We start from the raw sequence: 14,317 nt of genomic DNA on the forward strand, positions 1-14,317 counted from the left end.
CCTCGCGTTACACAGGGACACAGATGTGCTGAAACTGCCAAAAGCATTTCCAAGCTGTTGTCATAAAGTTGGATTGTATGTTGTAACCTTACTATTTATTGTAAATAAGAGGCTTAATCCCCCCCCGTAAAGATTAGACTAATGTCAACCGCACACGCCAATATCAATGGGTTTATCCAAAACTCCAATGTATATGGGGATGCCAGCTGACTGATGGTTGGGGAGATGTTGATCGAGCATGTCTGATTTCGGACTGCCAATTGTTTTGTTCTCTTGGAGATAAGTCACCACTAGTGTTGAACGAGTATGTTCTATTAACCCTTTAGCCGAGTACACTCGGCCGAGCTCCGAGTATTTATAGCTGCTCGGTGATATGGTTGAATCGCTCCCGTGTGCATGATTTGCAACGGTTTGACAGCTTTATTACATGTGAGGAATGTCTATTTCTTACACATTCCTCACATGTAATAAAGCTGTCAAACAGTTGCAAATCATGCACACGGGAGTGATTTAACCATATCACCGAGCAGCTGTAAATACTCTGAGCTCGGCCCGAGCATACTCGGACAGAACATACTCACTCAACACTAGTCACCACCAATGATGACTTTTGCTTTCTCATATAGAACACAGGAGCTCTTGGCCAAACGTGCACAAGATGACTTTTTCCCAAACAATTGTTTTAAGAAACGTTCTTCCAACAGCCATTTAATGTGTATGTGTGGTCTTCAGCCCAAATCCTTAAAAAGACTTATACAATTATCCTTGCTCCATCATATTTCACAGTAGGTACAATTCATTAATTCTACTGGCATTAATAGCATCATCCTCTGACAATGCTTCCATTGTCCGGTGGTGACGTGATTTATACCACTATGGCCCACGCCTTGTATTTTGCATCTCATTATTGGGTTTCAGTGCAACTGCTCGACCATAGAAACCAGTTTTTGAAGCTCCGAACTCACAGTTCTTGTTTGTAAATTACATATTTTATTCTAAACTTGTCACACTTAAAATTAGTTCATATACATGACTCTATATGAGCAAAGCAATGATAAAGTCCAGGAATCTTCCGATGGATCAGGTGGGTGTATAGTATGCTTGGTTTTTAATCATTGTTGGTAGTATGTTTCTGAATACATATTTCCTGGAAATCACAAACCATACTGTACCAATTAGTTGTGTCTCACTATTCCACATAAAATAACAATTCTGGAGCATCTTCCCTTTATAATTTTGTTGCTCAGTTTTCCGGTTTTCTCCTGGAAATGTATGAATAAATATGATGTTACCATTTCCCTTACGAATTCTATCAATACATTGACATCTGTGCGTTGCCATTGAAGGTGCATCCCCCTATTGTCTGATAGTTAGCACAGATTGGTCAATGTCCGTGTGTAAGGACATACCCACCCTCCCCTTCCCCAACTGGTGACACCAAGCTGTCAAATTATTCCTAAAAGCCTTGGAACCCTAATAGCGGAACGCACAAGGTTTATTACGGGATGTGTAATCATTTTGTAAAGCTAAGGTCAGGAGAGCTGGTGGTTTTCTAATAAATTCCTTTTTGTCTTTCCAGTGTGAATACTGCCTTGGCTCCACTTCTGTTTGCAGATCAGTTCTTACAGATTTCCACATCGCTTCCCTCTCAATATCTATATGGTCTGGGGGAACATCTCACTTCCATTAACCTAAACACTGATTGGTCCCGACTGACTTTTTGGAATAGAGATGTTGGTCCTGCGGTAAGGAAGTATTTCCCAATATAAGCTGCATACATAATTAACCCATTGGTGATGTCAGCTGTACTGTTTCAACAGACGTTGTGCCCTTGCTTAGGAGCGGAGCTCGCTACATAAAGCTTCAGATGCCAGCTGTGTCATACAGCCGGCAACCAAGAGTAACTACTGCTATTGCTGCAATCTTAACCTTTTAGGTGCTGCTGTCAATCGTGACAGGAGCATTATATATGGTAGGAATTGGTATGTTATTTCTGATGACCATCGCCCCACCCTATGGAGCGATTATGGGGTGCTAATGGGTTGCCATGGCAGCCTGTGGCATAATGAAAGCCCCTATGTCTGCCATGCTTTTACACCAATAAAGCCCAGCCTGCAGCTGGACTTCACAGGAAATGATTAATTTTTCAATCTTTTGTATAGGCAATTGCAGGTTCAGATTTCCTAAAGTGACTAATAAATGCATAAAGTTAATACAAATGTAAATCCTCCCCCTCTTTCCCAAACGTAGACAGCAAAATCTAAAATAGAAGAAAAGTTTGTTTGCTGTCCCTGCCTAATTCTCCAAACTAATAAAATATGGTGAATGCCAAACTAGAGAAGAAATCAAAATCACTTTAGCGAAGTTATCTAAATGGGATCAATGAAATCTACAGCTTGCACCAAGCTGAGAGAAAAATCTTCAGATCTGCACGGCCTCATTGAATAACCTTTCCGAGTGCAATTCCCTTTTTTTCCCCTCACATTGCACTTGTCTGATTTATACGCTGTGTGAGCAAACCCTTATTCTGGGGATAGCTACTGCTGGAGATTGTTCTATTAAACAAATCCCTTGGTAGTGAAGGGGACAGTACCGGTCTTCTCTGAGTATTGTACTTCTCAGTATATCCCCTGTAGCATCTTATCCCCAGGGACAGTGAGACACTGTGTGCTGAGCTGACCCTCTCACTGCCAGCCACTGTACTCCAAAAATTATAGCTCCAAGAATCTGCACATTTTTTTTTATCTTTAGTGACAAAAAAACCTCCATGTACACATGGAGAATGTTTTTAAGAGAATTTGGAGCTGAAACTCTCCAAATCCTCCTCGAAAATTGAAAAATGTAGCCTTTTTTAGAGCAGTAACTCAGTGTGTACATATCCTAAATTTGGTACCTGAATAACTGTTCTTACCTGACTTGCAGGAAATTTGAAAGTGATAAAACATAAGACTAAAAAAAAATGTCAATTTTTCTTCAATTCCATCTTACATTTACATTTTTGTATTTCAGTTTTTTTTGTTGTACATTATAGGACTGATTCTTCAAAGCTTTTCCGCCAGATAAATAGATAAGTGTTGTAAAAAGTTAGAAAATATGTAGAATTCTTGTGTAACGCAAAGTTGCACAAAAATCTTGCGACTTTAGGCCTTTTTACACCAATTTAAATCAGCTCCACCGAAATTGGCAGGGCTGGGGAGGTGCCATATGGGGACAGGGTGCGGCCATACCCGCTTTCCAATTAGTCGAAACTGTTTTGCACGGCAGGGATGCTATGCCTGGCATTTCTGGCATGGCACACCACTCAAAAGAAGTGCAGAATTTATTAACTGACGTGATCCTCTTAATGAATTGTGCACCTCTTGTACTCCATCAAGATTGACATGGTGCCAGACTTGATGAATCGGCTCAGAATGGCTGTATTATCAATTTTGACATTTTTCTTGTCTAATATTAAAATGAGCGTTTAATGAGTCCAGCTCGTTTTAATATTAGAATTTTAAAAAACCTTATAAGAATGGTTGTATAAAAGTACAAGACTTATGCCCTAGAGATCTGTTTTTATGCTGTTTTTTTATTGTGAAATGTGGTGATGGTTTCATTTTAAAGGTAGCACAAGATGACCGTTCAAACAAAGCAGTCTGTTGGCGCTCTCCTGGCAGGAAAGAGCAGTTCAGTACACATTGCCACCTAATTGTTTTCAATCTACCCCAACCCTTTACTGTCTTCTGTAAAGATAGAGCCATCAATTCGGGAGGAGAGCTGAGATAGATGGAAAACCAGAAGGTGGGAAGGTGAACTGTTTGGCTACACCAAGTGTACACCAAGCGCTTTAGCTTGGTTTGAATATTAATTTTATGTCGACAGACCCCCTTTACAAGAAAGCACAAGCAATATCAATAAAACCGTTTTGCTGAGGTTTAAATTGTATGCAGTTAAAAATTCAAGAATGAGATCAATAGTGCTGAGGCTACTTTTTTTTTTTTTTTTTTTATTTAATAGAAAGAGGCTAATTTATATGGCTCCCATCCATTCTACTTGGCTTTGGAAAACGATGGTTCAGCTCATGGAGTGTTTCTGTTAAACAGCAATGCTATGGGTAAGTATTTTACTTTAATGAATTCTTTTGATATTTTTATGTTCTTGTAAGATGTGAAAGTAACCACTGGCAATCTTGTTCATTGTACAATATTCACAAAATTATTGAATGTGCTGATATACTGTTCATAGAGAACCTGTCAGCAGGATTTAGCCCTATAAATTAAAGGCACAGCCATAATGGTGTTGTGATGCTGATGAATCTGATACCTGATGTGAAGGAATCCGATCTGTGGCTGTTTTCGTAAAATGATGTCTTGTGTGTTTCGAGGCCGGGTCTTCTTCTGGTTCTCCATTCCCCCACCAGCCTCCATTGCTTCTTGTACAGGTCACTGATTATTCAGTGACCTGTCTCCTTTTTAAAATTCTGCGCCGCCGCTGCCATGAATGTGTGGCTGGCATATGCGCAGTGTGAATCTGCGTCCTGTGTACAGGACTTCAATAAAAAAAAAGCACAGAAGACATAATTTTATGAAAACTTCATACGGTGAGTTTTCAGCAGCCACTGAGTTGATCTCTTCACATCAGGTATCAGATTAATCAGCATCACAACACCATTATGGCCATGCCTTTAGTTTATAGGGCTAAGGCCATGACCCCACTATCAGTATTTGGTCAGTATTATTTCCCAGGAGTGGGTGATAAATGCGGAATTGGTGACTTGTTTCTATTACAGCTTTCCTCTGATTGTTCCTCACCTGGTTTTCGCTTCCACTCCAGAGAAAAAATACTGATAGTGGGGCCATGGCCTTAATGCTGCTGACAGGTTCTCTTTAAAGGGAACCTGTCACTTCTGATAACGTTATTAAACTGCAGATATTAGGGTTAATAGCGTTATGAAGTGCCCATCCTGCAGTACTGAAAGAGTAGCACCTGGGAGAAAAGTAACATTTTTCCTTTCCCCCACAACAGCACCAAATGGGAGGGGGCATTCGCCCATCAAGGACTGGAATCTATTGAATAAAAAGGGCGGAACCTCTCTCCCACTTCAGTTTGTTTCCTGTCCTTGAGGAAACCTGTATCTGAAGATCAGGTACGAAAAGGAACAAAAGGAGGTTTCTCAGGCCCGGCCCAATCGCCTGGAAGAACTGCTCCTTGCCTGTAGCACCGGTGTCTGCTCCATGAGGTGCCACCGCTGGTCCAGTGGGGGGGTCATGCAGATGCGAGCAGTGGAGACTTTACATATGTCTGACAGCCGCTGCGTCACCTCGGGTTTGTGCATGTTCAGGGCACCCTGGGGGTGGCATGCCCTGATGACGAGTGCGTCGGTGACTTTTGACCTGGACGTGGTAGTTTCACTTACGGGGGGTCCAAAGGAGCAGGGGAAAGATGCTGTGGCCAGTCCCTCATGTAAAAATGGGGTCTGACCACCAGAGCATGAGTTTTCCCCAGCTCTCTTCCCCTCAGGAGTCATGGAGGAACCGCAGTAGCAGCAACAACAGCAGCAGCGCAGCATCAGAGTGGGCGCAGCAGTGGCAGTCTCGTGATTGGCAGAAGAAGCGACAGTAAGTCGAGCCAGAGAAGCAGAGTGGATCATGTATCATCTGTCTCCAGGGGAAAACAATCTTGTGATTTGATCCAGCCTCTGAATCTGTTACCATTACCAAACAGCTGAGTGATGAGTGATCTTCACGAATGTTCACCTTGGTTATTAGACCCTTTTTTTCTTATTTAATTACTAGGCAAGACCTAGGAAATGCAGCTCAAAACTTAAAAATAAAGTGTGTGCGCTTTGAGGAATCCCCAAATTTCGCCATGAATTTGAAGTCTATCATTAGGGCAGAAGTTAAGGATTCCCTTGAGAGCCTGGTGTATAAGGAAAGTGATAGGAAAAGGAACAAAAGATCCAGAATGTTGTTAACTGATTCGGATGAATCCATAAAATCGGAAGGTGCATGTGGATCTGATACTTCTTCCTTTTCATCCCCTCATGGCAGTGCAGGGGTAGGTCTTACGTCCCTATAAAAGACACGGATAGATTGGTTAAGGCTGGAAGGGCTACTATGGGCATTACAAATGCTAAAACCCCCAAATCAGTACAAAATATTATGTTTGGAGGATTAGAGCAGGAGAAGAGGTGTACATTCCCAATAAATGAGAAAATTTCAAGTGCTCATTAAAAAGGAATGGAAAAGAAAGGTTCACAGCCCTCATTTTCAAAGAGAAGGTGCCCCTTTGATGAGAAGGAGACAGCCCAATGGGATAAAATTCCGAAGATAGATCTAGCAGTGGTCAAATCATCCAGGAAATCAACCTTACTTTTTAAAGACACGAGTATCTTGCAAGATCCACTGGGTAGGAAGGTTGATAGTTACCTAAGGCGCATACCTGGGAGTCCTCGGCACAAGTCCTGAAACCTGCTATATCGGCAACCTGTACAGCCAGATCTATGATGATCTAGATGGAGCAACTGGAGGGGCAACTAAAGGATATTGTTTGGCCAGGATCTTTTCCCTCTAATCTACCTTTGTTGCAGGGAGCAGCAGCCTTTCTTGCTGATGCTTTGGCAGACTAAGGTTGGCTGCCAGGTCAGCGGGCCTCTCTAACGCCGTTCGTGGGGCGCTATGGCTCAAATGTTAGTCTGGGGATGTCCAGTCTAAGACCCAGCTATGTTCCATTCCGTGTGATAGAGAGTATCTCTTTGGTACCTTGGTCAGGTTCTGGTCAACATCCTGGACAAGGCTGGTGGAAGGAGGAAAGGGTTCCCCAGTTCGTCCATCCTTCAGTACAATGGGTCCTTTCGGAGAAAAAGGTATGGCCGGAGAAAACCTCCCAGGGATCTAGAGAAATGGGAGGACAGAAGAGGAAAGAAAAAAAAAAAAGGTTTCATGTTTGGGGTTCATCCTTGGGAGGATGGGGTTTCCCAGTGACTCCATTCCCCTGGTTGGGGGAAGGCTTTTCCCTCTTTCTCCCTGCCTGGGCAAGAATGTATTGGATTCTGGGTATAGTAGAATCAGGCCTAAAGTTGGAATTTTGAACTGCCCCTCCGAATAACATTCTCAGTAACTTTCCCCGGAAGTCTTGGAGGAGCAGTTAGCCCTGGAAACAGAGGTGTTGAATCTGGTTCAGAAACAAGTTCTCCTAGTGTTATGATCTGCAACATGTACTAAGGAAAGATAGGGGAAAGCTGTCCCTACAATAAGACTAAGCTGAATCCCTACGATGTAGCGGGCTGCCTGTTCCTAGAACAGACCCGCCTTAGTCCTCGGCTAGTCTGAACGAAGACCTATAGAATTAAGGAAGGGGTCCCTAAAAGAACTAAGGACTGGGACAAAAATGGGACACCTCCTGAACAGAAGTTGTTGCAGAACACAAAAGACAAACTGACAAAAAGTACTAGAGGTCCCAGAGGACCAAGCAAACTTGACTGAGAAAGACACTGAAGTCCAGCACAGCCAGAAGGGCGGAGCTGGAATATAAAGGCAGATGGTCACATGACCGCAAACCACAAGATAGAAAAAACAAACAGGAGGGTTCTAACACATAGAGGTACCAGTGGAAATGGAAAAAATGGGATTATACCCCCCCTCATTTTCTTGATAAAGAAGGGAGATTGCACCTTCACAACCATCAACAATTTAAAAGGTTCTAAATAAATTCCCGATGGAGTCAATAAGATCGGCTACAAAAGCTTCTGTTTGCAGATTGTTACATGAGTGTGCTGGACCTAAAAGATGCATACTGCCATGTCCCCATTCATGCAGAAAACCAGAAATTTCTTAGGGTGGTCCTACTCATAATCAGGAAGGTCAGGCACTTTCAGTTCAGGGCCTTGCCCTTCGGTCTGTCTATGGTCTCGAGATTGTTTACGAAAATCATAGTGGAAATTACAGCGCATCTGACAGCATAGACTGTTTGCGAACAGGAAGGTAAAAAAAAATTTGTTTGCTAGATCCAAGAGAAAAACCTCATGTGGTAGATGCATTCCAGATAACATGGAACTTTGATCTAGCCTATGCCTTTCCTCTAGTAATGATAATCCCAGCCATACTATGGAAGATCAGTGAGGACCAGGTGAAAATAATCCTGATAGCCTCATTCTGGCCCAAAAGACCGTGGTTTTCGTGGATGAGGCTCATGTCAATCTCCAATCTATGGATCTTACCAGAGATCCCGGGCCTACTCACCCAAGGTCCAATCAGGCATCTGCAAGTTTAGTGGGCCTTCATTTCACAGCCTGGAATTTGAAAAACTTCTCTGGATTAACAGTGACCTTTATCAGAGTTTAATATCTACTTTACTTAAGAGCAGAAAACCGATAACGGCAAACATATATGGTAGGACCTGAAAAAAAATTCCCATCTAGTTCAGGGGAAAGTCTGTGTAAGCAGAAAATTCCGCTTTAAGTCTATCCTGGTGTTTCTCCAGAAAGGATTAGAGTTGGGACTACCCACTAGCACTCTTAAAGTGCAGATTTCAGCCCTGGGAGGATTGTATAACTGTGACGTAGCAGGAAATAGATGGGTAGCTAGATTTATTAAAGCTCGTGATAGGTCTAGGCCAATCCCTGGTCTGAAAATTTTTCATTGGCGTGTGAACATAGTGCTGGACGCACTGATTAAGCCCCTCTTTGAACAGTTAGGCTGCGGGCCCACTATACGTTTTTCAAGCGTTTTTGCCGCGGAATTTCCACAGCGAAAATGCTTAAAAAACGCTTGGTAATACGTGCCCCATGGTCCCCAATGATAATCCGCATGTGCAGTGCACATGCTGCGGAAATTTCCGCTGCGGATTATCATTGCGGAAAAATCCGCAGCATGTCCATTAATTTTGCGGACACGCGGCGTAATTGCCGCCATTGACTTGCATTGAATCGCTTAATATCCGCATGACTACATGTGCACATGCGGATATTAAGCGATTCAATGTGCGGATGGTACCCGGGTCTGGAGAAGAGGAGACTCTCATCCAGACCTGGGTACCATAGTACCTGTTTAAAAAAAAAGAAAAGAATTTAAAATAAAAAATATACATTATACTCACCTTCCGATGTCCCCCGGTCTCCTGTACGGTGCATCCTGGCTCCCTGGCAGCCCGCGATAGTGTAAAAGGACCTTCCATGACGTCATTTAGTCATGTGACAGGTCACGCGACTACTGACGTCGGCGGCCACGTGACCTGTCACATGGCTAAATGACGTCATGGAAGGTCCTTTTACACCACCGCGAGCCGTACAAGAGACCGGACGCATCGAAGGAGGAGACCGGGGTCCATCGGAAGGTGAGTATAATGTTTTTTTTTTTTTTTTTTTTAGTTTTTACCATTTTTATTCTTTTTTTCTCACTATTAACTTGGTCACAGTATATAAATCCATGCCGGTTGCATGGATTTATATAGTGTGACCAAGTTGTCAAGCATTTTTCCAAGTGATGCTAAAATCGCTTGGAAAAGCGTTTGATAACCCGCATGCAGAAATGCATGAAAAAACGCTTGCCAAACGCTTCTACCTGGCAGGAAAAACACATGTAAAATCTGCATGCGTTTTTCCTACCAGGGAGATGCAGAAAAAATCAGCAGCATTTCTGCATCGTGGGCACTTAGCCTTAGAGGTCTCCTCTGTTAATAATCTTACTTTAAAGACTGTAATTCTGGTGGCACTCACTTTGGCCCGTAGAGTCAGTGATATCCCGGCCTTGTCAGTTAATCCCCAATTTACACAAGTTCTTGAAGATAGGGTTATTTTAAGACCAGATCTGGCCTACCTTTTGAAAGTAGTTATGAAATTTCAAAGGGGTCAGGAGATTGTTCTTCCCCCATTTGTGCTTATCCTAAGAATCCAAACGAGGAAAAGTTCCACATGCTGGATGTTAGGAGATCTTTATTAAGTTACATGTTGGTAGCGAAACAATGGAGGAACATTCAGTCATTGTTTGTTTCCTTCCAAGGCTCTAGGAAAGGCATTAAAGTTTTGAGGGCTACCTTAGCTACATGAATTGGGGAAGCCACTAGGTTAGCCTACTCCTCTAGTGGTAAATCTGTCCCAGAGAATATAAGAGCTCATTTTACTAGGGCTGTTGCTACCTCTTGGGCTGAGAGATCAAGCCTATAGTGCTTATAGAAGGTTGATCTGTCCTCTTCTGTTGAACTTTCCTTTGGGAGAAGGGTTCTACAAGCAGTGGTCCCTCCCTAAGGTGGATTTGGTTTCTCTGTAATTCGCTCATGTGGTCCTGTCATGGGGGGAAAGGAAAAGACTAAATTACTTACTGGTAATGGGATTTTCCAGAGCCAATGACAGCACCCTTATAATTCCCCCACCCTGTTACTGGGTTTGGTGTGCACTATTGAAGTTTAGGTGTATAGTTTAAAAGGTATTGTGGTTATTGTCTGCTAACGGTATGTACATATAACTGTCTGGAGGTCCTGTCATACTCTGTAACCCAACTGATGCTGGGGAGAGGTTCTGCCCTTTTTATTCAGTAGTTTCCTGTCCTTGATGGACGGATCCCCTCTCTAGTGTTGTGCTGTCATGGGCTCTGGAAAATCCTATTACCGGTAAGTAATTTAGTCTATTCTTCTGAGGCATCTCTGACTTTTATTCATACAGGTGTGTCGACTCGATTACGGCCATCGCTCATAGCATTCAGCGGCGGCTATAAACACACCCCGGCACTTTGACTGACAAACAGCTTTGTAGTGCATAGGTGTAGAGCCGGCTGTCAGTCAGTACTGGGGCGAGCTTACGGCCACTGCTCACAATACTGTGATCGGTCATTGTAATCGCTCCCTACGCTGCCTCTATGACTTAAAGCCGCCGAGTCCCGGAAGAAATAAAGTTAATTTTCCCCAGGGGCCGCAATTTCATTACAGCGGTCGGACATCTTATTTGCTGGTTAATAGCGTTATGTGACGTGACCGGTTCCCTTTTAAGATTTGCATTGTGCTGACTGATATGTAGATATATTACAGCATTTTTCTGTTAATGAAATTGAAGTATGAGGCTGCTTAAATTGTGCAAAGAAACTAGAAACTTGGTAAGTTCTGCTTTTAACTTTTAATTAGCAGTGTCCTCTCTATATAATGAGTCACATGGTGCTAGGTAGATCATGCCCTGATGCCTTAGGACTGCTGTCATGGACTTGAGGAGGGGCCTCATATGGCACGATGCTGTGACAAAGGCTAATGTCACACATCCTTCACCGGTTCTCTAAATAGTTGCAGCAACTTCTTCTTTTTTTTTTTTCTTTTTTTTTTTTAATGGCAGGTTTTATGATTTTACAAGTCTGCTAATGTTACCCTATACAGTTGAAATCAAAAGTTTACATTCACTGTATAAAAAGACACATATGCATGTTTTTCTCAATATCTGACCTAAAACGGGAAAGATTTATTCTGATTTTAGGTCAATTGGGATTACCATAATTTTTAATATTTGCCAAATGCCAAAATAATGAGAGAGAGAGAATGTTTTAAGGCATTTTTATTACTTACTGCAAAGTCAAAAGTTTACATGTGTTTGGAAGCTTCTGAGTTAATTAGAGACACACCTGTGGATGTATTTTAATGCACACCTCAAACGCACTGCTTATTTGTGTAGCATCATGGGAAAGTCTAAAGAAATCCGCCAAGATATCAGGAAGAGAATTGTGGACTTGCACAAGTCTGGCTCAACCTTGGGTAATTTCAAGATACCTGAAGGTGCCTCGTTCATCTGTACAAACAATTATACGCAAGTACAAACAAGATGGGAATGTCCAGCCATCATACCGCTCAGGAAGGAGACGGGTTCTGTGTCCCAGAGATGAACGTGCTTAGGTCCGACATGTGCATATCAACCCAAGGACAAAAGCTAAAGACCTTGTGAAGATGATGGCGGTAAGATTGTGTCAATATCCACAGTGAAACGAGTACTGTATCAACATGGGATGAAAGGCCACTCTGCCAGGAAGAAGCCATTACTCCAAAAGAAACATAAAAAAGCCAGATTAATGTTTGCAAATGCACACAGGAACACAGACCTTAATTTTTGGAGGCACGTCCTGTGGTCTGATGAAACTAAAATTGAACTTTTTGGGCATAATGACCATCGTTACGGTTTGGAGCAAAAAGGGAGAAGCTTGGAAGCCTAAGAACACCATCCCAACTGTGAAACACCGGGGGTGGCAGCATCATGTTTTGGGGTTGTTTTGTTACAGGAGGAACTGGTGCACTTCACAAAATAGATTGCATCATGAGAAAAGATTGTGGCAATACTAAAGCAACATCTCAAGACATCAGCCAGGAAGCTAAAGTTTGGGCAGAAATGGGTCTTCCAAATGGACAATGACCCAAAGCATACTGCCAAAATGGTAACAAAGTGGCTTAAGGATAACAAAGTCAATGTTTTGGAGTGGCCATCACAAAGCCCTGATCTCAATCCTGTTGAAAATTTATGGGCAAAGCTGAAAAGGCAGGTGCGAGCAAGGCGACCTACAAACCCAGTTACACTAGTTTTGTCAGGAGGAATGGGCCCAAATTCCGACCAACTATTGTGAGAAGATTGTGGAAGGATATCCCAAACGTTTGACCCAAGTCATTCAGTTTAAGGGCAATGGTACCAAATACTAATGATATGTATGTAAACTTTTGACTTTGCAGTAAGTAATAAAAATGTCTTTAAAACATCCTCTCTCTCTCATTATTCTGGTATTTGGCAAATATTAAACATTATGGTAATCCTAATTGACCTAAAACGGGAAAGCTTTATTCTGATTTCATGTCAGATATTGAGAAAAACTTCTGGTTTCAACTGAACATAGCACACATGCAAAGCAAAAGAAACACCATATCTAACCTTTCCTCAGTATGGATTTGTCTGGTCTTTGCAGACTTTCCTTTCCTCTATGTGATTGCAGACTGTTGAATTGCACACTCCCGACTAGACTCCTGCGCCTCCCTGTTTTCTTCTATTGAGAGAAGTTGGGTGAAACTAGTCGGCACTTGACTGCAAGTCTGCAAATCTCATACATACTGTGACTGCCCAACCACCTGGAAACTACCAGGTAATTGTGACTCTGCATATCACTCACTGTCATGATTCAGTAGTCTGCAGTCGCATAGAATAAATGTAGCCGTTTCTTCATTAGGCTGCGCACATTACGTCTTTAAGATGCCAGAGTGTCTCTCCATGCGAAGCTGCTTCAAGAAAACCTACGGCTTTGCTGTCTTTCTTGCAGAGGCTCCCCTGCCTGCGTCTTTCATTCTATATACTGTTATTATGTATAAAGAGCGGATGGCTTCTTAGCAGAAGCCGCCTGAAGAATGAGCAGGATGCCACGTCTCTTTACCGCTTGACGGTTTTCGAACCCTAAGGCGGTATAAAGTGGCATAAGCCAACAATGAGATTTTGACATGGCGTTTTTTTCCCGACAGAAATGAACTGCAGTGTGCACATAGTATATTTTACATCTTTCCGAAAAAATTGGGGACAGACAAGTAATATTTTAAAATGACAAAATAAGCATTACAAGGTCCAGGTCCAATACCCTCCCCTCTGTAAGACTGGTGGGAAGCAATGGTGACATCTTGACTACCTGTGCAGGCAAGAACTGGCCTTCTTGTTTTTTTTGCCATCTACCTTGCGAAGACCGCTGAGGCCAGTGATCAGTCATATATTGTAGATGGGACCTCACCGATCCAGCCCTGGAAACAAAGACCAATGGGGAGGTGACACAGGAGCAGCCAATGCTTCATCTTTTAAGTAAAGCTTATTGTTAGGCTTATCTGGTCTGTTCCCTGAAAAGTTCTTAAAACTGAAATTACTTTAATACAAAAAGGGGAGATCTGTTCTCTGCCCTGTACTCATAGGAAGAGGCAAAAAGTAAAGCAGTTGCCAGACATTAGTATTATTTAATATTTCTGTTTCTACCTAGATGTTCTTCTTCAGCCAACCCCAGCCCTCACCTGGAGAACGATAGGAGGTATCTTGGACTTTTATGTGTTTTTGGGTCCAGAGCCTAAGTCAGTGATCCGCCAGTATCATGAAGTGATTGGTAAGAATTAAAACGTACAATAAAATCTGAATCTGTTTGTCATGGAATGGATTTAGCTGAATCTGAAACCTTATTAAGCTTTGAAGTTTTTTTTTTTTATTTTTTATAAAATTTGACTTGTCCACCCAGTATAGACCTTGTCCATAAAAAGGTACATCTTCTGAAGGAATTAAGTGAAATGCTTCTCATTGTTAAAAAGAAAACAAAAATCTTTTTAGCGGGAACTTGTCATCTGATTAATGCTGCTTTACCCA

The 14,317-nt window shown here is 42.3% G+C and overlaps 1 protein-coding gene across 1 annotated transcript in view; it reads left to right on the forward strand.

The window, feature by feature from the left end:
- Positions 1-14,317, forward strand: part of GAA (alpha glucosidase) — a 66,391-nt gene that overhangs the window by 12,846 nt on the left and 39,228 nt on the right. The window contains exons 4-6 of the mRNA XM_073684113.1: positions 1,580-1,745; positions 4,000-4,096; positions 13,944-14,063. Of these exons, the coding sequence (XP_073540214.1) occupies positions 1,580-1,745; positions 4,000-4,096; positions 13,944-14,063 (383 nt within the window). The remainder of the gene's footprint in view (positions 1-1,579; positions 1,746-3,999; positions 4,097-13,943; positions 14,064-14,317) is intronic.

This window comes from Phyllobates terribilis, unplaced genomic scaffold (assembly GCF_046119375.1).
Source record: "Phyllobates terribilis strain yellow unplaced genomic scaffold, ASM4611937v1 Scaffold_5__5_contigs__length_657084704, whole genome shotgun sequence".
NCBI lineage: Eukaryota > Metazoa > Chordata > Amphibia > Anura > Dendrobatidae > Phyllobates > Phyllobates terribilis.